General features: G+C 36.8%; 2 protein-coding genes across 2 annotated transcripts in view; both read right to left on the bottom strand.

Annotated features, from left to right (window-relative positions):
• frmpd3 (FERM and PDZ domain containing 3) overlaps positions 1 to 5,101 on the bottom strand; it is a 46,430-nt gene extending 41,329 nt beyond the window's left edge. Inside the window, 1 exon segment of the mRNA XM_073821192.1 lies at positions 4,933 to 5,101. Within this exon segment, the coding sequence (XP_073677293.1) occupies positions 4,933 to 5,101 (169 nt within the window).
• Positions 5,102 to 12,289: 7,188 nt separating this feature from the next.
• Positions 12,290 to 25,702, bottom strand: part of nexmifb (neurite extension and migration factor b) — a 35,831-nt gene continuing 22,418 nt past the window's right edge. Inside the window, 2 exon segments of the mRNA XM_073821212.1 lie at positions 12,290 to 19,329; positions 19,332 to 19,632. Coding sequence (XP_073677313.1) covers positions 15,632 to 19,329; positions 19,332 to 19,599 — 3,966 coding nt within the window. The 5' untranslated portion in view covers positions 19,600 to 19,632 and the 3' untranslated portion in view covers positions 12,290 to 15,631.

Consider the following 25,702-nt stretch of genomic DNA (forward strand, 5'->3'; position numbering starts at 1 on the left):
AATATATATATATATATATATATTTTTTTTTTATTATTATTATTATTATAAAACATTTTAATAATATTTTATTATATAATTTTAATTTTAATTGTTATTTTAATTTTATTTAAGATACTGTAGTTATTTTCTTAATTTGTCATGATAACTGACAACTTTATTTTAAAAAGGCAACAATGTTTAAGAGGTTTTAAATAAACAGTAGAACAGTGTAGCATACTTTGTGATTATGCTTGGTCTTTCTTTGGTGCTGTTAAAACCACCATATCAAACCTGTAGCTCTTTTATGAAATAGTAGTAAATCGCATTTTAAATCGCAAATCGCAATTTTGATCAGAAAAATCGCAATTAGATTTTTTCTCCAAATCGTGCAGCCCTACTATGTATTATGAGTGAAGAAAAAAAATAAAGCACTTTGTGAAGAAATATTATAAACAAGATCCAAATGTAACTAACTATATGGTAAGTAATTAGATATTGTTGCCTTCACATTGTGAGTGAAGAATAAAAAGAAAATGCCAAGAACCCTCAAAATTATGCTTTATTGACTCCAAAAGTGGCATGGTTACTTGCAGCAATATATTTTGTGGCTTCAGGGATGTGATCACAATTCATTCATAATGCATTTGGATACATTTACATCCGTTTAAAATGGTCAAGTGACATTTGTGACCCTGGACCACAAAACCAGTCTTAAGTCGCTGTGGTATATTTGTAGCAATAGCCAAAAATACATTGCATGGTTCAAAATTTTAGATTTTTCTTTTATGCCAAAAATCTTTAGGAAATTAAGTAAAGATCATGTTCCATAAAGATTTTTTGCAAAATTCCTACTGTAAATATATCAAAATGTAATTTTTGATTAGTAAAATGCATTGTTAAGAACTTAATTTGGACAACTTTAAAGGTGATTTTCTCAGTATTTAGATTTTTTTGCACCCTCAGATTCCAGATTTTCAAATAGATGTATCTCGGCCAAATATTGTCCTATCCTAACAAACCATATATCAATAGAAAGCTTATTTATTGAGCTTTCATATGATGTGCATATCTCAGTTTTGTAAAATTTAACCTTATGACTGGTTTTGTGGTCCAGGGTCACATTTAATGTTAACGCTATGAGTAAAAGAGGCAAAGTCTTTAACAGTTTACAAGATCACAGATATTTTAAATGACAGGACACTTCCAAGGTTCTTTCCAATGGTCTCATTTCTTCTGTCAAAGTTGGATATGCAGAATTTCGCCATCAAACCTGAGTTTACACGCTTAATGAATTCTAGTCTTTACGCAGTAGCTGTCCAGAAAGACTCCTCACTAAACAGCAACAAAACAGGACAGTACTGAAAACCACCAGACTTACCAGGACAAGAAATGTCCATTCAATGCCATCTCCTGGCAGGGCGCACGGCTAAAGGATGCTCCAAAATAACATTTGCTGCGTCCCAATTCGCATACTATCCGTCCTAAATAGTATTCGAAAATAGAATTAGTATGTCCCAAATCGTAGTATGTTCAAAAAAGTATTCCAAAGATTCCCGGATGGTCTACTACTTAACCTCAGAATTCGAAGTGCGGATCAATGCACACTCTAACGGCTAATATTGCCCACAACACATTGCGCGGTGAACGAGGATTCGATTAGAACTGCAAACACGCATAAAAAGTGTTTTTTTTTAAAAAACTACAAACATGGAGGATAGGCGCGACCAACGGACAGGTAGAGAAAGGGATTTGAGTGATAAATAATCAGTGTGTAACCTGATAAAAAATATATATTTTAAATGTTATCCTCGTTATATTTCATGTGCAGCAACATTATGAACTTTTATAAAGATAGGTTTGGTCATTAACGTTTAAATGCATAATTATGCAAACATGAGCAGAGTTCTCGGCATGAAAGACTCATGAAAGAACGTGCCTCTTCATTTCTCTCTATTACGATAGGAAATTAAATTAAACGAAATGTAGATAATGTTAACTGTGATGATTGACAGGGCAGTTTAAACAGTGACAGGATTCAGGTAACTAAGCAACAGAGCGTCCGTTAAAAAAGCAGTTATGACGAAGTAGTATGTCCCAAAGCTCGCCTACTATTCTGCTACATACTCAAAAGTATGTACTTTTTCTTCACAAAAAGAGTACATACTTTTAGGGCGTAGTATAAGTAGGCGAATTGGGACGCAGCATTTGCTTTCCACTGTCCTGGGACATAAAAGGATTGGGTGTCTTCATAAGTTTGTGTTACGTTTGTTCAAGTGTTTCCGAGCACAGAAACAAAAGGCAAACCATTAAAATAAAATGCAAAGCTAAAAACGTATGCACACGACAGGTGCATTTAAAAGACGTGTGAAAGACCCATTGTTTCACAACTTCGAAATCAAAACAATCATATGAACTTAATTGGTGCTTAAAATGTACGTGCATTTGCATTTATTTCTCAATTTTTATTGTGGTTTGCATTTAGGTCAAAGCTTGAAAATGTGTTTAGTGCTATGTTTAGTGATGCACCAAAATTATGGCAAATATTCAGCTAAAACACTGTTTAAAATGACGGTTTATCTTATAGGTTTGCTGCTGAAATCATTGACAGGAACAGTAATGTTTAATTAGTGCTTCTCTGATGACATGGATATGCTTCAGCTTTTAAATTCTGTCATGACATTCAAATAATATATATATATATTATGCTCTTTAATGTGGCATGACAGTTTGCTGTAGCGCCATGTGAACTGTTTACTAGTAGTTATAACACAAAATAAACGTAAATGAATATTAAAAGGTGCTTAAAGAAACAGTACAACTCACTGAAATGAATCAGGTCTCATGTAATCGCTCACATAAAATTACAAGCACCTCAAGAAAGCCATTCAATGTTCAAAGCTCGTAAATATATATTTTTATAATTTATTTTTCAATTTTTTGTCTATTTATATTTACATGTGTGTATTTTTTATTCTCATCTCATTTCTACTGTCTGTGTGTTGTTTTCTCTATGTACTGGAAGCTTATGACACTTGGCAATAAAGCTCTTTCTGATTTTGATTTTGCTGAATATAATGAATATCTAATCCAGTGCATATACCAGTTTGTGATACGTTCATGATTAATAAATGTTTGAATAAATCTTTCACAAAAACATGTTTTATGACAACCACCAATACAATGTTTATAATGTAATGTACATTTTGATATAAAAAATACCTTTATGTGCAACGTAAATGTTTGTATACAAGTCAGTTAATGAACTAATTCACAGATTATTGGATAAGCTTTAATTTGGGGTTTTGGCTAAATTAAAGTGTTTGGCGTTGCAGTAAACAATTAATTTTGGTGCATCGCTAGCTGTGACTGGTCATGAATCACAAGTGTAAAATCAATGGCTGTCATCACTTTCACCAAACCTGGTGTGATGCATTGTGGATAAGTATACACGTGAATAGGATGACAGTCTCAGTGTACAATCAATTGAATGAACATGGCTCTGTTCCTCACGCCTAACTACCATATGGCTTTTGAAGACCTGTAATGGCAAACACTATGGACTACTTCTTTTCTTTTAGGAGTCACATGTTCTTTCACTCTATGGAAAAGAGCAGCACAGAAACTCTATGAAACATCTCTTATCTTCCACAACTGAGAAAGAGAGTGGAAAAGAGATAACTTTGATTTGTAACTGAAGAAAAGTTTGTAAATTTGACTCATCTGTCAGTAACAACTAAGGAACATCTAGAGCTACAGAATGGAAAGACATAACAGGCGAAATCCGAACACATCGAGAATAATTATTATTAATAATTTTGCTGACATCACACTTAGCCTGTATATTTGCTCAAATAAGTACCTTGTATCAAGCGCAGTCATGCTTTATGTTGACTGAAATTCAACAGCGACTACAACTTTAGCACACAATTATGATTATTCTTCACATCTAGGTTTAAAACCACACTAAATCTGTAATGAAAGGTTTTGATCCACTTCAAATGTTGACTACTATAGTTCCTTCTTTTCATATATATTATTGTTTAGGGTAGGATGCTTTGCTGTCAAATAAAGTCAAATATTATTGATTTCTTACAAAGAACCTGAATGTTGTGTAAAACCTACACATCTAGAGGTTTATGTACAGTGAATTGTCAAAGGAGAATAATTAATGTCTTTCTTTCTTTCTTTCTGCTTTAAAAGGGCATTTTACCTTGACTACAAAAATAAAAAGTTTTAGAGAAAATATAATTGTGACCCTGGACCACAAAACCAGTCTCAAGTGGCATGGAGCAATTAATAGCCAAAAATATATTATATGGGTTCAAATTATTATTTTTTCTTTTATGCCAAAAATCATTTGGATAATAAATAAAGATCATGTTCCATGAAGATATTTGAAAAATGTTGCACCGTAAGTATATCAAAACTTAGTAATATTCATTGCTAAGAACTTCATTTGGACAGCTTTAAAGGCGATTGTCTCAATGTTCAGATTTTTTTGCACCCTCAAATTGCAGATTTTCAAATAGCTGTATCTCAGCCAAATATTGTCCTATCCTAACAAACCAAACATCAATGGGAAGCTTATTTATTCAAGCTCAATTTCAAATTCAAATATACAAATTGACTCTTATGACTCATTTTGTGGTCCAGTCACAATTTATTGTAATTACTTATTTAGAAATATTTCTTAATTATCTCGCTGCAATCTCTATCAACACTCCATTATAGAAATGTCTATTGCTCACAGTTTGCTCTTTCTCACCTCATCGGATTTTGTTGTGATTCTCATTTATTTCTAATTTCAGATTTAAACATTTAAAATCCAATACAATGAATAAATAAAACACTGCTCTATTAGACCACATGCAATGACCAAACTGCCCCACAAAGCACATTCAATTGTATAGTCTTGCAGCATGTTAAAAGTATAAAAAATAAAGGATTTACCAGGAGTGCCAAGCAGATTGTTGTCTCTCATGAGCCGATAGTCTTCCTCGCTGAGATTGTTGACGAACTGGTAGAAGGCCTCTTCTCTGTTCAGACGGTCCAGCTGTCTTCTACGTTGTATTTCAGATTGATCACTGCTGCCCTGATCTGCATTATCCTGACCCTCCATCACTGCGACCAGCTGTCAGATCCAACTTCATACAAAAGCACAAACAACACGTTAGTGTCAATCAGTCAACACACACACAGATATACTGACCAGGCACCATTGTGTTCAACTGTACATGACTATGAAATGTGACAATAATAAATAAACGTAGCAATCATCTATGACGATACAATACCATCACTAGCAAATGGCAATACCGGTCACACAGTTGCTATACGTGTGTCTATGCGTTTTTGTAATGTTACCTGAAACTAATAAAACTGGTTAAACGTGACACTCGCTGACTAGAATAATCTTCTTAAACTATTAAAGACTATCGTAATGTGGTGAGTTGGACTGTGATCTCGAGTCTGTTCAAATATAATTAGCTGACTACAAGCACAGACACTGAAAACAAAATGGCATCAGCGAGCTAAACAGGCTAAAGGCTAAAGCTCGAGAATTTCAAGGAAAACAACCTTTGCGTGCGTCCTTGATGCCACACGCTATTAACACAGTAAATGGATTACCAATGTAAGTCAGATCGTAAATGTGGAAAACAACAAAGCGATAGTACTAATATTACATCAATGGTGTATTTCGCAATGTGTGACGACAAACCTCTCGCAACCATCAACTGAGGAAAAGGGTGAAAGCTAATGCTAGCTGTAGCAAGAGCGCAAGCTGGGTTCAAGTCATGGAGAAACAGCTTTCTTGTTCGTGCTAAGCTAAGGCGAAGCTAACGTTAGCGCGGCTAGGAGATAAAAACAGGCAGCAGTCCGCGAGCTCTCCGTCATTTCGACGATCATAACAACCGAGCCGTGAATTGGGGAAAACATAAAAAATACCTTAATAAATGTGTCGAAGCCTTATCTAGTAACCGTTCCGTATCTGCCTCGTAGATGTTTGTAAATGTTAATCTTGACAGCTATTCAGGAGTTCATTTTCTCGAGCGTCTGTTCAGCGTCGAATCTACTTCCGGTGTGTGGAATTTTGCGGAAACGTAATACAACTTAAAAGTCTTAACAGTCCTATTTAATAGGTAGGCTACACGTGACAGGCTTGACAGAATATCCGTATGTTTAAATTGCAAATATTACGACTCCACTAAAAGAGATCTGAAAGGCAAATTCTTACCCCGTCTTAACCCATTAAACTATTACACAAATTTACACTGACATTTATACAACCGTTTTCTCCAAAATGATGTTTCAAGTGCGGACATTGATTAACTAATTAATATTTTGTTCCAAAACAAAAAGAGAGTAACTTTTATTATGAAATTGTACTGGAACACCGGAAGAACCAAGAGTAGTTTGTACGTTTATAACCAAAAGGTGAATGAAAATCATTTTAATATCTGAACTCGTTGACAGATCTGCTATTCAGTTTGAATATGAGGTTAACATACTTTGTGAATTCATTATAAAAAAAGAGTCAGTCATTATTTTATTGCTAACATTTCCCCTCTTATGAATTTCCTCAGATTTCGGAAAGATAATGAATTCAAGTCGAAATTAAAATGACAGTTATGATATTTTTAATCTTAACAATAGTTCCCTTTCCTATTCTATTTCTTAATATCCAACCAGATTCCATAAGAATTGAGTACAAATTCAAAACTTAATTCCTAATTAAAGAGATGTATGCAGTATATTGTAGAGAACCTTTTTATTTTATTATGATCAAGTGTTTGTTAAAAACGGACAGTGCCTTACCTGATTGTCAGATCATCATTGGAAGTATCATCAATAACCTCAAAGTCCACATGTACAACACAATCTTCAATTTAGGCTACCAACAAAGAAAAATACAAACATACAAACACTTGTTATTCTCAATAAGCAAACATTTTTAGTAGTGGCTTAAAGGGATAGTTCACCCAAAAATGAAAATTTGATGTTTATATAGACGTGGCTGTGTATCAAAGGTAAAAAATGATATAAATACTGTTCAATTTCTCACAAAAAAACGATCGTTTCGTGTCTTAGGACATCAATGTATCATCACGAGCCGCGGGGTGTAATTTGGATTTGTCTGTGCATGTTTTTGTTTACTTTTAAAGGTTTGGTGCCCATCCACCTCCATGATAAGGCTGGCAGACTGCACCGGTTTTCGTTAAAAATCTTCGTTTGTGTTTTTATGAGGAAACAAAGTAACCTACATCTTGGATGCATTGGGGGTAAGCAGATAAACATCAAATTTTCATTTTTGGGTGAACTATCCCTTTAATATTTCAGAAATAGACCTAGAATATCAATCTAATCAGCAAAGATTCAGATCAGCCAGTAAATTTAAAAGGTTGTCTGCCAAACAAAAACCCCTCGCAGATCTAGCTGGTGCCAGTCATTGGTTGAATGTCTGCAAATGGATATTGGGATTGTGATATTGCCTGATTAGATGGGTCATGTGCCTGTATCAGTGGGCCCAATAAAGCTATTCAGAAGAGAAAAGGGCCAAGTACTGAACCCTGCAGTACTCCAGTGGTTAAATCATAGTATTTTTGCACCCCTAACATCTAAGAAACCTTAAAGCAGGTCCAATACTACATTTCACAGAACTGTCTCCCAGCTCAAAGAATAGGCTAAAGCATAGAGGATGGTTGACGGCCCCTCTCTTTTCAGGGCCCAGGACTGTGTTGAAGCCTGACTGGTTGTCATGCAGGTTATTCTGTGACATAAAAGCTTAGAGCAATAATATCACTATATCAACAGCAATTCCAATATCTCTACCATCTGTTTCTCTTATACTGTACTGGGTGGTTGGAAGTGGTGGTATCATACTTGTTGGCAATTTTTTTTAATTAGTCCACTTTTCATGCATTAGATTTGAGATTAAATACATCATCAAATCCCTTTTTATTAATTTTTTTTGAAGAAAACATTTCAGGATTTCTCTCCATATAGTGGACTTCAATGGTGCCCGCGAGTTTGGACTTCCAAAATGCAGTTTAAATGCAGCTTCAAAGACCTCTACATGATCCCAGATGAGGAAGAAGGGTCTTATGTAGCAAAAGGATCGGTTATTTTCTAAAAAAAAAAAAAAAAAAAAAAATGTAATTAATTAATTCAATTAAAATTAAAAAATAAACTTTAGTATGTCGAAAAACTTGCATCTTACTTTCTCCTCCAACTTTAAAATCGTCCTACATCGATCTTCTTTTCACATTCACTTGTACGTCTAGCACCAAAGTGTAAACACTGGGTTTGTACTTCTGTTGCGAAGTAGGATGATTTTGAAGTTGGAGGAGATTTTGCACAAGAGTACGCATGTGCATCGCAGAGCTAGACAAGACGAGCATATATATATATAGTTAGAAAATGACCAATCATTTTGCTATATATTAGACCCTTCTTCCTCAGCTGGGATCATTTAAAACCCTTTGAAGCTACATTTAAACTGCATTTTTGAAGTTTAAACTCAGGGCACCATAGAAGTCCACTATATGGAGATAATTCCTGAAACATAGTTTCTTTACGACTGAAGAAAGAAAGACATGAACATTTTGGATGACAAGAGGGTGAGTACATCTGTAAATTTCCGTCCTGGAAGTGAACTACTCCTCAACACAAAAACAATGTTGCAATTTTGTAAGCACTATATCGATAAATTCGTAGTAATCATGATCAGGGAGTACAAGTAAAAAAAAAAAAAAAAGAAACACTTACCGTATCTTCTGTTGGTAATGTCATTGGCTGTGTGTTCAAACGAATGGCTCAAAACATTGTTCAGATACATTTGTCAGCGCATGTTAAAACGTTTCTGTTTACAGATTTAAGATTTTCATCTCTTCATCAACTTGCTGTAAAGATAATTAATGTAAATAAACAGGTATTTAACGGAAAGGTTTAATGTATTAGAAGAGCTTAATGAAGCACCTGCTAATGTGATTGACTTACTCCCACTGAGATGAACTCTGACACATCCTCACATTCTCACACACAGACTGATGGCATTAACACGAACCAGAACATAGCAGAGGTGCAGGAGCTCAAATATTATTTTAAACATCACACATTACAGTTCACAGTAAAGCAAATGCAATAAACGTGGAAAATGAATGAGACTCATTAAAGTTTCAAATGAGAAAACATACTCCTCGCTCATGAGGTGAAGCTCATCCAGTCTGTGACACACTGACAGAAGAGTGTTTCTCACTTTGTGGAGACATTCATTCAACCTGACTACTGAAGAGAAGATCGGTGATAAATATGGGAATGAATGTGACGCTGAACATAACTACTGTTAATAGCATTTGTGTAAAATATAACTAAATGCGGAGTGTACCGTGGGTGGTACAGCAGAACTCTAACAGGTTAATCAATGTGTGCATAACGCTTACTTGATCAGCTCTGAGTTTGAAGCTCTCTGAAGATTCTCAGCATGTGGGGAAGTGAATCATAATAATAATAGAGAGGTTTATTGCAGTTCTTAAATAGATGTACTTCAATACACCACATGTGCACTGCTAAAATGTGTCCATTATAATCTAAGGACAGCACATGTCTATTAATGTCAGACAGTGTCTTTCAAATGGAACTACAGTAGTCTACATTTGAAGTGGATTAAAAAAGTTCATCAAAGTTGTCCTAAGACAAGAACGGGTATTGTTTTGGTTTTTAATTACTTTGATAAAAGGATTTGATCCACTTTGATTGTTGACTACTATAGTTCCTTCTTTTTTATGATATTGTTTTTTAGGGTAAGATGCTTTGCTGTCAAATAAAGTAAACTATTTCTTACAAAGAACCTGAATGTTGTCCAAAACCTGCCAACACACACTTTTATTACAATTACACGTCTAGAGGTTTGCGAACAGTGAATTTTTTCTTTCTTTCTTTCTTTCTTTCTTTCTTTCTTTCTTTCTTTCTTTCTTTCTTTCTTTCTTTCTGCTTTTGAAAAAAAGCATGTTTTTCTCTTCACTGTCTTGCTCCAATCTCTCTCAAAACTCCATTATAGGAATATTTTATGGCTCAGTGGTTGCTTTTCCTAAGCTCAGGAGACTTGGATGTGATTCTCATATATCTCATATATCATTTTAGTATCAGCAGTGTTTCAGATGTTTCTCCTAAAATTTCTTAGGGGAAATTTAAGAAAACACAAATGAGAATGTGGTACATAGAAAAGCATTGAGATACGGCATTGAAACTGTGAAGCGCTCCAGTATGACAAAACAGCTCAAACACACATATAAGTAAGTAAAAATAACACTGTTGCATCAGCGAATGTGTATTATATCACATTTGCATTGGGTTTGGTGTAGGGGGTATGTTATTTCCCAATACGACAGAGCAGTAACCTTTTAGCATAGAAAAGTGTCTTGAAAGAGATTATAAGAGAATTGTGACCCTGGACCATAAAACCAGTCTTAAATAGCACAGGTATATTTGTGGCAATAGCCAAAATTACATTATATGGGTTAAAATGATCAATAAATAAAGATCATGTTCCATGAAGATATTTTGTAAATGTTGTACCGTAAATATATCAAAATTTAGTAATATTCATTGCTAAGAACTTCATTTGGACAGCTTTCAAAGCGATTGTCTCAGTATTTAGATTTTTTTGCACCATCAGACTCAGACTCCATAAAACCCTTATGACTAATTTTGTCACACTTATTGTAATTATTTATTTATTGTTTATACTTATCTCTTAATTGTCTTGCTGCAATCTCTATTAAGACTCCATTATAGAAATATTTTTTGCTCACAGTTTGCTCTTTCTAACCTCATCAGATGTTTTTGTGATTCTCATTTATCTCTAATTTTAGTCTTAACACTGTTTCAGATGTTTGTCCTAAATTTTCACTCCTAAACTAAAGACTCGAGAGCTCTCACATTTGTCTCCTCTAAATTTCAGAGGTGATCTCAACAACTTTACAAATTGAGTTAAACGTCTCAATATGAGCTTTAACATTTCTACCACGTAATATGTATTAATAATCAAATGAGTCGATTAATAATCAAGACTGAATCATAAGCCACTTGTGTGCCTTTCAGGGTTACCTTTTTTTTTGTAAATCAGTTTGGTAAAGGCATCAGGTACTATTTTCAACAACAAATTATGTGCCTAAGCACTTAAACTTTACCTAAAAAGTATGTTCAACTTGGCATGCTCCACCGAATCTAAAGAGATTTTTGGTGAAACCATTGAGAAGCTATAAGCAAAAATAGCAATTTTTCATATCTCCTGACCACTAGGTGGCACTGTGCCAAAACACTGCAGGTAGCCTCAGGTCATGCTTGCTATAACACACACCAAGTTTGGTCCCAATATGCCACATGGTTGTGGAGATATAGCGTCACATCCATTTTTGTGCACTTTTCATAGAATTCATTTGCGCGTTATTCGAGAAGGGTTTGACTAATCAACTTGAATTCCATAACTTTTTGCCAGCATGGTCTGAAGATAATCTGGGACAATTTTGGCCGTAAACTCTTTTTTTTCTCAGAATGTGAGAGATCAAGCATCTTTAGCTATAGAGAAAAATCTGAGCACAGTGTGATGTTGTTGAGATCTAGCTTGAAACTTTAGAGAAGATAAATATTAGACCACCAAAATCTGAACACAGTGTGAGATCTTTAGATCTCTTTCTTAAGCTTCAAATGAGACAAATGTGAGAGATCCAGCGGCTATAGCTAAGGAGAAAGATCTAAGCACAGTGTGTGATCTCATTAGATAAGTTTGAGAAGCAGGAGACTCCAGCAAAAGTCCACATTAATCTTCAAGTAACCAAATTTCTGTCTAGAATAAATATTTGAGAAGTTAAAGAGATCCCATTTTTGATGTTTTCTTTCCTCTGCATCTGTTGGTCTGAACTGAATCTAATTGCTGTTTGTACCGAAATACAAATTTAACAGAATCAAGAACATAAGGTGATTAAAAACCAACAACCTGTTTAGTCACTGGAAGTTATTCATTCTCTCAAGCAGAGCATACCACAATAACGATGACAGTTGAGATTAAAGATAAAGCTTTCATTAAACCCTAATTCATGTCATATTTACCACTCAGGCATTTAATGCTGAGCTGTATATATAGCACATTAAAATGCCACATTAAGTGTGGATATGACAAGTTTATGAATATACTTACCTAAATGCACTAGGAAAAAGCAATCAGATATCATCTTTAGTCTGGGCATTAACAGTGTAAAGTGATGGAAGAAATGTGACAACATTCAAAAGGCAGCATTCAAAATCTCCTTTTAATTTGTATATGTACTCCATAAACATTATTACAAAACTCAGCAAGTTACCAATATTACATTTCACCATACAGGCTTGATCACAAATATTTAAAACCTTTGCAACAGATACAACATAAAATAATACAAGAATAATTTACATGAAAATCTATAAAACAGCGAATAGTTCACAATTTTTGTCTGTACTTTTTTGCCTATATGTGTTTTCCACGATAACACAACACTCTCACGACAAGATAGGTTTCCTCTTACAAAACTTGCAACAAAATGTAGTGTTTTTTATTTCTTTTCATTTTTTTGTTTCTTAATATTTTGGTTTTTAAAACCAAAAGCTTGTCATTATACATCCTTTTCACTGCCTACAGAGGCACAAAAAAGGTTACTCTCACACGCACACACGCACACACACACACACACACACACACACACTAATACTTCACAGCACTTTCTAAGAAAAATATACACTTACAAAATATCTTACAAATTGGCACAGAGAAAAATATACAAGATTTTTGTGATGTCGAGAGTTAATTAAGAATCCCTCTGGTATCAACTCTAGACAATATTTATAAAGCTCAATAATTTCTCCAACAAAAAGGCAAAAGCAATTCCAATTAAATGACAAAGAATCGTGTTGTGAATACATCGAACAGAACCATATATTGTACATTCATAAAGAGAGCAGTAGGGTTTTGATTCTTATAATCCTTGTGTCATAATTTCTGGGCGAATACAAGTACCCTCTTAGCACCAGTAGGAGGAGGCAGCTTAACAGTGGCACGTTGTACAAAACTTGAAGTACATTCAGTTGACAACAGGCAGAAATGAGAGAAGGCAGGCTAGACGGCCGAGCGGCCCATGTGCGGTTTCCTCATCAGCATCATCCTGCTGCTAAACATGGCCGGCTGGAGGCAGAAGGGGACCGAGTCAAATCTTTCTAAGGTAAAAGCTATAGGTAAGGCATTACTTTACCTGAGATATCCTCCTAGAGCGACTCTTTTAAATCAAAGGTGTCACCTATTCATCGACTTGTGGTAAATGCCAATGGATTCAGTGCTTTTCAAAGGACAAATTTGGTTTCAAAGGTTTTCCAGCTACAATGGATTGAGATGAAATTTGTGACAGTAATCTAGGGGGTGCTAATGTGCCACTAATAAACCTACCCAGGCTCATTGGAATTACATACCGCTACCTACATTTCTGCAAAACTCTATATGTACGAATTGCAGCAGTTTCCAGTTGAAATGAACATTAGAGGAAGTAAAACTCTGCCAACTATTTTTTTTATGATTTACAGGGCCAGCGTTTGGATTAGTAAAGCCTAATTTTCACACTGTTTCTTGCTAAATATTATAACCTAAAACAATTTGAACATGTTGAACGTTATTACATATACAGCTTCATATGTTTGGGCTTTCTAGCGCAGTAAGTTTGCTCAGTGGCGCACCCGATACAGCATTGAACCTGTGAAGTGAAGCGCTCCAGTATGACAAAACAGCTCAAACCCACATATAAGTAAGTTAAAATAACACGTGTTTTATATCACATTTGCATTGGCATCAGGTTGGGTTTGGTGCAGGGGGTATGTTATTTCCCAATACGACAGAGCAGTAACCTTTTAGCGACAATCCCCAGACTTTTGAATTCTGAACCGCCGCAATACGTTCCTGTACCAATGTAATAAAAACGTGGCCATGGTCACATGCATTTACTGGACATTTCACTTTGAAACTGCTGCTAAAAAATGCAATAGCGTACATATTATCAGCATTGCAGAAACGTCACCACAAGCATGTACTTTCAATGAGCCTGGGTTGAATAAAAAAAGGAATAAAACAAAACATAGCACATTCTTATGTTTCATGAAAGAACCACTGGCAAAAACGTCAGATGTAATTATTAGCATTTAACTATTTATGGCAAACAGGAAGGGAAATGTTTCTTAACCATCAAAAACACTCCATTCAACAAATATGCAAAATATGAATCATTATGTTCACAGCTCGTTACAGTAGATTGTGAAATAATTGCTTGCCGACTGATACCAGACAGATGCCATCCTCAATTAACATCATCCGTGTCCACCTTTCTCATATGTCTTCCTTCTGTGATTAGAAGAGTCCATCTTTGCTTCTCTTGAGGTACACTGAATTTGGTAATTAAGGTGACAAAAGTAACACAAAAAAAAAGTTCAGAGTTGAGTTGTTTTGGTTGAGTGGTTGTACCACTGTCAGCTGCAGGTGCTCTTCAAACGATAGGGTCCCCAAAGAAAACAAAAAACTACTAACCAAAAACAAACGTCTTGAAGGAGAACAGCCAGCATTCATCAGGATAGTGAATGAAACAGCCAGTATTCATACAGATTATAAATGTGCACAGAAAGTTTACATTTGGCACACGGATAGAATTCATGTTTTGCTTTAAACAGTGCATTTCTGTACAGTGTTACTGAATAATAATAATAGCAATAATCTGTTAGTAGTAATATATTATTCCCGTCAATAATCATTATCATTCAGTATCATTATTATTGTTATTATTATTGAAATTAAAGTATAAAAAAGAAAGCAAAAATAAAGCGTTTTGGGATTTCCATGGCATAGAAATGTCCCTCTAAGACAATTTCCAGTACAACTCCTGTAAAAAGCATAGTAGATAAGAGAAAATCATAAGTACATTCCAACAGTAAGAAATTAGAACAACATTAATCTGATGTCTTCAAATACAAAATGGTCCCATTGTGTGCTGTTAATGTTTAGGGATCTACCAAGGATGTTGTTATCCTAGACAAGGGGCTGAGCATTTCACACTCAAGTCAGGCAGTAAAAGGGTAAAAAGAGAGGAGGGCATCTGTTTCAGCATACATAATCAAATGGGGGAGCTTGTTTCACACAAAGACATTTTATAATAGCTACATGTTTGAAGAGAGAAATATAATTACATAAGGGCAGCAAGATTCACTGAGAAATGAACAAAAAAAGGTCCAAAAAGAGAATTTGCACTTATCAAAGTTTTTTTTTTTTTTTCTCCATTTTCTTCAGACAAAAACTAATCAGCAACTGCGAGGAAAAAATAGCAAAAACAAGAATGCAGAAGAAAAATGCAGCCATGGTCATTTAAAATCTCAATCAAGCCTTGCACAATCAATCAATAGGTAGTTTGCGAGTACAAGAAGTTTCTCATGCAAGATATCAATATCCTCTTGGGGGGCAAAAACAAGGAGGGTACTAAAGGATAACATAATTCCATGCATCTCTGGTCTTGAGTCAGTGTAGGTATGTCAAGAAATGAGGAGGAAGTGGGAAAGTGAGGAACGTGCATCAGCAGCTAGATATAAAATATTACCTCAGTTTCTCAAAAGAAGCCATTAATGATATGTCCTTATTTGGCTCTTGCTCAGGTCGTGTGCCCTTTAGATTTTCGATGCGAGGGAATTTTGCACTAGTTTTGTGACGATACATCTTTTTGTGCGCAGGCCCATTTATTCCAGGAACGCCAAGGTTAGGCTTGTCGAACATGTTGCAGCCCAAAGCCAACTGAGGGAAAAATGGTACGGTGGCATTGAACTTGGCCTGGTTTTTGCCACCTTTCGTTCCACCTTTTCTGCCTTTTGTGCCCCCAGCAGCCACATTGCCTTTCTTCTTGGGGTCAGAAGAAGTTCCTGCTAGGATTTTGAGAGTCTTTAACTTGAGGCTGTTAGCCTCTGAGGGCAGGCAGATGTTTGCTGTAGGGCCCCATATTGGCTCAACAGAGGCCATCATGAATCTCTGTACTTCGGCCATCCCTGAGACAATATTTGACAAGATGTTGGATGGCTCTTCAAACTCTCGCTGGTCATCGTGGACTTGGCTTTTGCTCTCGGAACAGCCCATTCCTGTCCATTCCTCAGAGCCGCTGTCCTTCAGCGGGTGAGCAACGCCCTCAGTCTGGACTTTACCCTTCTCGTCCAGTAAAGCCTTTAACTTTTTAGATGCTCTCGAAGTCTGACGTGGAATTTTGCCCTTCTCTGTTTTGGGAGCTCTTGGGGCTTTGCTTTTTTTGGTACCCTGCCCTGCAGTTTGTTTGTTGCTATTTTTCCTCTTTGCCTTGGTCCCCTTGATTGCACTCATCATATCACCATCAAAGTCAGCTAGATTTTCCTCTTTCGTCCCCAGGCTCAAGTTGTCTTCACCATTAAAAATGTGCAACTGATAATCGTGACCATCTACTGAATATCTAGCCAGATCTTGCTGCTCGATCATTTTGCAGTTCCAGTCCACATCTTTGGTGCATGGCATCTTAGCCCCATCCTGGAGGTCAGCAGCCTTTCCAACTATCTTCATCTCACGGCCCATAACTTGAGGGGATAAATTAGGCGTCTCTGGGGGAGAGAGTTCTGACAGTGATGTGTGTCTGAATTTATCCGGAGTGAAGTTGGAGATATCCAGCAAGTCTGTAGACTCCCTCAGGGGTGTGATTGCATCGATACTCTGCTGAATCACCAGTTTGGGACTGCAGTGGGCCAGAAAGTTCTCGTTCACATCATCCTCGCCATCTTTCTCGCAGGACTTGAGGCTCAGAGAGCTGTAATTGCTAGAAGTAGCTGACAGCGAGCCAACTGAGTCGAAACTGATGAGCCGGCCGTTGTCGGTGTGCAGTGTGGCTCTTTGAAACTGTGGCTGCCCCTGACATGCCTGAAACTCTGCATCAGGAGGCAACGGCTGCTCAGGCATGTAATTCTTTTCATAAAGCATTCTGTTGCTCTCCAGACTCAGCTGGCTGTAGCCTGACACGGTCAGATTCTCAGACAACGTCATAGGCATCTCTCCAGCGAAGCTGTTGGGCTGTATTGCAGATTCAGCAATATCTGCAGGGGCAAACTGCTGGTTGGGACCAAGCTGGGGGTGCCACATCTGGGCAAGAGTCGGACAATTCTGGGGTGACTGTTGGAGCTCTGATTCTGACGGTGGAGAGAGAACACAACTTTGTGCTAGCTGAATTGAGGTGAACTGCTGCTTTTCTAAAGAGAGATCCAGCGAGTGCTGGGTCTGCTGAGGGAAAAACGGGAGGCCAGCGCTACCTGAAGAATCAGAGGCATCTAACAACGTTTGCAGGTAGCCTCCCGGGATAACGGAAACACTAGCAGCCACATTCTCCGACGACGCCTCTTTATTAGGGGAGCAGGTGCTAGACACAAAAGCAAATTTTTCAGTGGCATTAGCTGTTTGACTCTCACACAAATGGGGACTGTGTGCAGCTGGGCTGACGTTTTTATCTTCAGCACCTCCTACTGCGTCCATATTTTTCTGCAGCGAGCAAACTTCTGTCAGGTCTGTCACGCTCTCACTATTCTCCACAAGGTCTCTCATTTTCTTGCTCCTAAGTCTGGCTTCGCTTCTGAATTTCTGTATTCTGAATATTTTATTCCCTATTCTCCTTTCCTCCCTCTCTTGTGATCTGCTCTTCCGGGCGGCAGTGTGTATGATGTCATTTGGGTCTAATGTGCTTGCACAGCTGGTGGCTATTGTTAATGGCATTCCCATGGAGGCAGTTTCATCTGTAGAAGCAACCTCCTGCCTGGGATCAGAGGCAAAGGGGCCCTGTGTGTTGGGTGATTGCTCCACAGTTTGAATTCTCTGAATTCTAAGCCTGTTTGCTAGCTTGTATTTCCTTTTAGGGGGACTGGAACTAAAGGCATGGTGGTGAGAATTGTGTTTATCTCCTGCTGCCAGCTTAAGCTGTTCCTCTCTTTCTCTCTGTTTCTCCTGCCAGAAATCTTTCAGAGGTGCGAGCTTCTCATATTTGTTGATTGTATCCTCATTTAAGCTTACAGTCGTGTCGGCCGAATCGATTCTGCCCAGCTTCACGGCCATGCATTTCTCTCCTTTGAATCTGTTGACTATAATGTATTTGATTATTACAGGTGGATCCTTGCGAGAGTATTTTCGTCTCTTTTTAGGGCACCAGTCAAGATCCTCTTCTTGCTTTGGACCAATCGGCGGCTTCTCTCGCTTTTCAAAGTTTCTTTCTCCTTCGGTGGACTCGACGTAATACAAGTAGTCGTCGCTATACCTTACTTTTCTCTTGGCACGTAATCCGTAGTTCAGATGGTTGGAGCAGCTTGCGTTCTTTCGTGAGAACAAGTTTTTGGGCCTGTTGTCTTGGAAAGTGTCAAAAGAGGAAACGGTGGAGGAGCTGTCATCACTATACTCCCCTGAGTCATCAGCAGAGTTGCTCGAGTCAATGAAGTAGTTCATTTTGGGGCTGTAATCGGGTGTCTGCTCTACAGAGCAGTCATTTCCATCCCCTTTGCTGTCATTCTGAAATCCGAGCTCCTCTGATTTAGGTGGCAGCTCATCCACGACTCGTTTTACCACAGCACCATCCTTCTTTGTGCAGTTTACCAAGACACTTGGGAAAAAGTTGAACTGGGTTTCTTCTTGCAGAACGTTGGTTTTCTCCCTCATGTTGTCCTGGAAGGACTCGTAGCGGATCTTTAACGAGCACACGTCGCTGCTCAGAGTGGAGTCATCATCGTCATCAAACATGTAATTGTCCACGTCCTCCTCAGAGAAGAGATTTACCGATAGCTCGTTCTTGGAACAGAGATCCAGCAATTCAATCTTACTCTCGCTAATGAAGGACTCGAAGTAGCCCCAGTCCTGATTTGAATTGGTAAGCAAACCATCCTCTCCATTGCATTTGTCTAACAGCAGGCCTTCGTACAGGTTTTTGGAGGCCAAATCATCTAAGTCTGTTTTCTCTGTGTCCTTCTTTTCCACTAGCTGAGTTTTGGCGACAGGAAAAGTCAAAAGCTGATCCGAGAGGAGCTGGTCTCCGTAACTTGCCGTCTCACTTGTGCTCATGCACTGCATGTTAACATCGGAGATAGGGCAGGTGCTGTAGTCTTGGTTCATGTCAGCCATTTTGAGGCTGATGCTGGCCTCTACATTGGACACATCCTTGGTCTCAATGAAGCAGCTGGGACAGGTGCGACTCTGCTGAATCAGACAGTCCTGTGTGAGCCCAGGAATACTCGCGGGTTCGATCATGGTGAAATGGCTCTGATTGTGTTCCTCTTGGTAAGGCTGAGGGGGCTCAAGCCCTTGGCAGCACAGGGTGTGAGGGACAGTGAGTTGTTTGAGGACTCATCGGTTGGGTGGTCCTCTAAAGGAGTTTGTGTTGACAGTGGCCGTGGTAAGTGGTGCTTTTTTAAGGCCAATTTAGCAATGAGGCAGTACGAATGGTCTCTCTTTGTGCTCACTGCAGCAGCTGTGGAGGATGTGTGTAAGGCAGCATCTGTGACACCATTCAGCTTTTGCGGCCACATACAGCTTTAGATTACTCTTCAGATTATGTGATCCTAGGAAAGAAAAACAAGCACAGCATTAATAGTGCAATGCAGTTTTAAATTTTTTTGTGATGTGGTACATAAGTGGGTTATTAACCATCAGAATTTGATTGGATCACCGGTGTTGATATAACTGGATAATATTATTTTTCTTGCAGATGAGGCTTTGGGAGAAAGTTATTACATTTAGATGGGAGATTACATAATCAACATTTTTGCAGAAACACATTCACTGATAAACCATGCAGTTAATTAAAAAATACATAAGATTTTTTTTTCCTTTTTAAAATCAACAATTAATAACAAAAACAGCAGTGTGTTAGAGTTATGAGGCTAGTTTATAGAGAGACTCGTTTTGTTTTGAGAAATTAGTCTATAGCAGCTTAAGCCGAAAAGTTACATACTCAAAGGAAACAGTCAGACCAGTATGTTATAAACAATATTAGCACTACTATATCCACCTACCTACTTCAGTGTCCAAGATGTTCAATTAAAACAGATTTGGTGTGCAACATTCAGAATGAGGCTCTTTAACAAAAAAAAAAAAAAAAAAAATGATTTTGTGCTCACTTGAGGTACAAATTATTCAATTAGGAAGTGTGCTTCCCAAGAAGGGCAAACTATTTGTTCTTCTATTTACACTTGCATTGTTTATTGCTTTGTATAATTATGTATATTTTTTTTTTAGGAATAGTAATGACAATTTCAAGTTTCAGTGCAAATGTGCTAATACTCTTTTGAAATAGGCCGGTTTGGACCAATATGAGTACCTTTAGATGTGAAAACTCTTTAATCAATGGCTCTTTCTGCAGCCCTGTGCTATTATCCCTTCTGCACAGTTGAGAAGTATGTAAAAATTTGTAACTGATTTTTAATGTTACGGAACATCTGCATTCTTCTGTCATTGAACACGGTTTTAATAATACAGCATTTGTCATAAGGATAAATGCACTGTTTTGTCTGTGCAACAAACTATGGTGTTGTTCATTGTTGCCATCATCAATTCAAAACATCTGTGTTTTGTGGCATATATGCCACCTTTATCAGTTTTCCACATAACAAAGACAGCCAATCTGTTCGATGCAATAAATGAGGATGACAAAAGCGTTGCAATAATTACAAAAAAAAAAAAAAAATGGATGGAAGTAAATTCAAAAAGAATTGTTTATTTATGTTCCTCAAAAGTTCTAAAATAGCCATTAATAGAATAATTAAGGAAATGTTAAATCAGAACAACTGAAACCAGAAGCAGTACATTCCTTGAAATTCTTAACTGTATATTTTAAGTTTTATACAACACTAGAATATGTTATGCAGTGTCCACTGTATCAGTCTACAGTGATCTATATATCTCTATAAAGCTCTTTCGGGCAGACAATCCAGCCTCCTGAGCAAAAATATCCCATATAGCAGACCTGAACAGCCTACATACAAAAAGTGGTTACATCATGCAGCTGCAACTGTGATCATGCACCTTTAAAGGTGACATTTCTATTTTATTCAACTCTTCATGCAATTACATTTTAAATCACAATTAACTTAACAAGCTGTTAGTTCAGAAGATACTAAATATGAAATACAATTAAGTTAAACAATTCTTGTTAATTTGCCATTCTTTTGAAATGCTATTACAAAGTGTTAAAAGTAATGCAGCAGAACAGTTTCATATATAATATAAAACAAATTGTAGAAATTAAACTGAGAAAGACTGTGAAAACTTTACTGTTTATCATAATTATTGACTACAGAGAACATAAAAGATCAAAAATCTATTGCATATGCATTTGCAGGATTGTCTATATCAGGGGTTTTCATACTGAAGAGTCCTGGATTGGATCATTATTGCAGGGATTAATTCACCAGCCTTAATTTGTGAAATAGTGGTTCAGTGAGCATGAGGAATCATTTTCTTTTATGAACTGGTACCACAGAGTCCTGAGCTTAACACTATTGAAAATCTTTAGGATGTGCTGGAGTCGGCTTTACAGAGTGTATCGACTCTCTCATTGTCAATACAATTAATGCAACCCTTGATGGAAATAAATGTTGTGATGTTGCATGACTTTGTCAAAACAATGCTAAATCCAAAACACAACGCTATTAAATTTAAACATGGTCCAACAAAATATCAGAATTTGTAACTTTTTTTTTTTTTTTTGGATAGGCAGTGTAAAGTCAACTCAAGCATGTCTCAAAGACTTTTAATAGGGTGGCACATATTGAGCCTGATGAATCTTGACACTGTCATACTGGGATTTAACAATGGCCATATTATCCGACATGGTTCTTTGAGAAATAAAAAGAGGTTTGCGATATGACATGATATTTTTGATCATGGACGATTAAAATGTCTCCACGGTCTGCTTTTAAATAAATATAGTAGCATCGTGCTGCATTGTGCCTTTGTCTCAATATACTGTACAACACAGCATACATTCACTCACGGGACACTGCACTTATTTGCAATCACAACAGTACATTATTTGCATGTGCTTTAAAGCCTTGCTTAAATAACGTTATTCCGTCCTAAAAGCCTATCAAACTGCACCTGATTACCAGACTAAGCTATCTTTGGTGTCTGATTGGCTAATACTGTCAAAAACACATATCCCCGGTTTCAGAGACAAGACTTAAGCCTAGTCCTAGACTAAAACGTAAGTCTGAGCTGTTTTAACTGAAAGAAACTTGCACTGACTGATCTTAAAATATATCAATGCCTTTGTTTTGATTTTTAAGATGCACACCAGTAATGTTTTTTCCTAAGGAATGTTTATAAAAATTACTTAAATGTGCTAATTGAACTATGACCTAATCCTGGCTTAGGCTAAGCCCTGTCTGTGAAACCGGGCCACAAGGATTACACATAAACACAGTTGATTATGTCTAAAGTGAAAGTAAGCAGTTGAGAGAATAATAGAAGTTTGCCTGTAGATATTAGATGCGTGCAGCTCGTAAAGAACAGTCATTAAAGGGACAGTTCACCTAAAAAAAAATAGTCACTCACATGTTGTCCCAAACCTCTATTAATTTTTTTTTTTTTTTTTTTGTGCTGAACACAAAAAAGATATTTTGAAGAATGTGGATAACAGTAGCACTTTGATAGTGGGAAAAAAATCAATAAAATACTATTAAATTAACTGGGGACCAGCAACTGTTTGGTTACCTTCATTCTTCAAAATAAGTTTTATGTTCAACATGTTTTATGCTTAATTTAAAAAAAAAAAAAATTAAAACTTGAGACTGGTAGGCTAATAAAACAAAACACAAAGGACAATCACTCACTGCTCTTGACTGAAGAACTTTAATAGTTTTTTTAATGTCAAAAGTCAATGTATAATTTATGTATATAGTGTATACAGTGTTTTAGTGTTTATAATTGTTATTTTAATTTCTTTCTACTGATAAATACACCTACTAGACCTGAAAATCAAAGCACTGTTTGTTTAATTTGTATATTATGCGTATTTGTAACATGTAGCCTATCTTTGTTCTTACTTTTTTAATAACTAAGATAAAATAATGACAAAGATTGTTATCTTTGCTCACTTAAATATCAGCCATTCTTTTTGACATATATATTGTTACCATGGGTTTTGATTTTAAAACAGGGAAATTAGTTTAGCTGTACTGCTCAGACAACTTGTAAAATAGTAAAACCAACATGACGAAGAATTGTGATAAAATCATGATATTTCTGTAAAAAATTGTGATATGATATTTTTGCAATATCGCTCACCCCTAGCGCTGCATCAGTTTGGATTAAAAGAATTGTTGGCAAACATACAACATATTAAATATCTCAATTAAATATCTCAATCATATCTAATTCCAGATGGCAACTTTTTTTATAATATAATATAATATAATATAATATAATATAATATAATATAATATAATATAATATAATATAATATAATATAATATAATATAAAAAGCAAATTGAAGCATTTAAGTAAGGAATAATGTACAGGCAGCCGGTAGTTATCGCAGAAATAGACAGTGTGATCAGGACCCGACGCGAAGTGGAGGGTCTTGTATGACACTGAAGGGGCTTATTTCGCGATAACTACCAGCTGCCTGTACATTATAATGGCTTATTACACGGCTACTTTCCACATAAGGAAAAAAACTGGACATGAATATGAATTTGAAACATTTTATTGGCATACCCTGTATTTGTTTTAAATTAACATTTTTATCCTTCCGCGAAACGATATAGTACCACGTGACTAACATTCAAACGATGTACGTCCTGATGGCCATATAGCTGGCTATAGACGTTATGCGCAACATTCTTCCGGGTTCTACAAAACAGCCTTAACTACTTCCGGCCGTCCGCTACTGGTACAGCGAAGATAGGGACGTTCTAAAACACTTAACGTGAAAAACGCTTAACGTGGCTTAAAAAACGACCAGGAAACCCCAAATTTATGTCAAACCTTACTTCTAACAAACACTAACTACTGTCAAAAGAACGAGCCCTTATTCCACAGATAAAGTGAATAATATCACGTTAAGCGTTTTCTCCCCCATTGAAGCCCATTATAAGGAAACAGCTTAACGTGGGTTTACCTCAATAGCGATCAGGGAAGACCAAATTTATGTCAAATGTTACATATAATAAACACTTGCTGCTGTCAAAAGAACAAGCTCTTATTCAGCATATAAAGTAATCGCTCCCCTATTCCATTACAAAAAAAGCTTAACGTTAACGTATCTTAACAACGACTGGGAAAAAAAAAAATTATGTCAAATGTTACATATAATTAACACTTGCTGCTGTCAAAAGAATGAGATCTCATTCAGCATATACAGTGAATAATATCACGTTAAGCGTTAATTCCCCTTCCTAGAAATAACAAAAACAATTCGATGCAGTGATGTCCCTCTCACCCTGCTTGGCAGCAGAGTTTAAAAATAAATCTATTGTTGCCAACCGCAGCTCCGTTTTTGTGTGGTCGATTGTCCCAATAGAATAGAATGAATATTTTATTTTTTTTTCTCTACCGTAAAACATTACAAATATCTGGAGAAAGTGTGATGGCACGCAAAGTTGGTCCAAATTCATGACTTCTTTATTATAAGTAAAATTTGACAGAAGACGTGGTTAAAGTACGCTAAACCAGGCTAAGCTGAGTCCTTATAATGGACTTCTATGGGGAACGCATAACTTGATATTATTCTCTTTATGCTGCTCGTTCTTTTGACAGCAGAACGTGTTTTTTTTTGTTTTTTTTGTTTTTTTTTTCTATGGGGAATAACGCGTAACATTATACGCTGAATAAGAGCTCATTCTTTTAACAGCAGCTTATTTTGTAAGAACGAGCAGCATAAAGAGAATAATATCAAGCTACGCGTTCCCCATAGTGCATGGACTCAGGCTGGTTTAGCGTACCTTCTGTCAAATTTTACTTATTATAAAGAAGTCATGAATTTGGAGCAACTTTGCGTACCATCACATTTTCTCCAGAAATTTCTAATGTTATATACGTTAAGCCACGTTATTTCCTTATCTATGGGGGACGCTTAACGTGATATATTCACTTTATATGCGGAATAAGAGCTCATTCTTTTGACAGCAGCAAGTGTTTATTAAATGTAACATTTTGACATAAATTTGGTCTTCCCTGATCGCTGTTGAGGTACGTTAAACCACGTTAAGCTGTCTCCTTATGGGCTTCAATGGGGGAGAAAACGCTTAACGTGATATTATTCACTTTATCTGTGGAATAAGGGCTCGTTCTTTTGACAGTAGTTAGTGTTTGTTAGAAGTAAGGTTTGACATAAATTTGGGGTTTCCTGGTCGTTTTTTAAGCCACGTTTAAGCGTTTCTCCAGTAAGGGCTGGCTCAAACTGCGGCATCGGCATCTCTCAGCGGCACTTCCGGCGGCATCTCGAGATGCCGCTGTTTTACTCCGGCAGGTGCCGCTACAGCGGCATCTCCAGATGCCAGAGCGGCATCGGCATCTCGCAGCGGCATCTAGCAGCGGCATCGGCATCTCACAGCAGCATCTTGCAGCGGCATCTCACGCCGGCATGTCCAGCAGGCGTACTTTCTTCTTATTAAAAAAAAATACATTTC

This window comes from Garra rufa, chromosome 16, assembly GCF_049309525.1.
Source record: "Garra rufa chromosome 16, GarRuf1.0, whole genome shotgun sequence".
In the NCBI taxonomy this organism is placed as follows: Eukaryota; Metazoa; Chordata; class Actinopteri; order Cypriniformes; family Cyprinidae; genus Garra; species Garra rufa.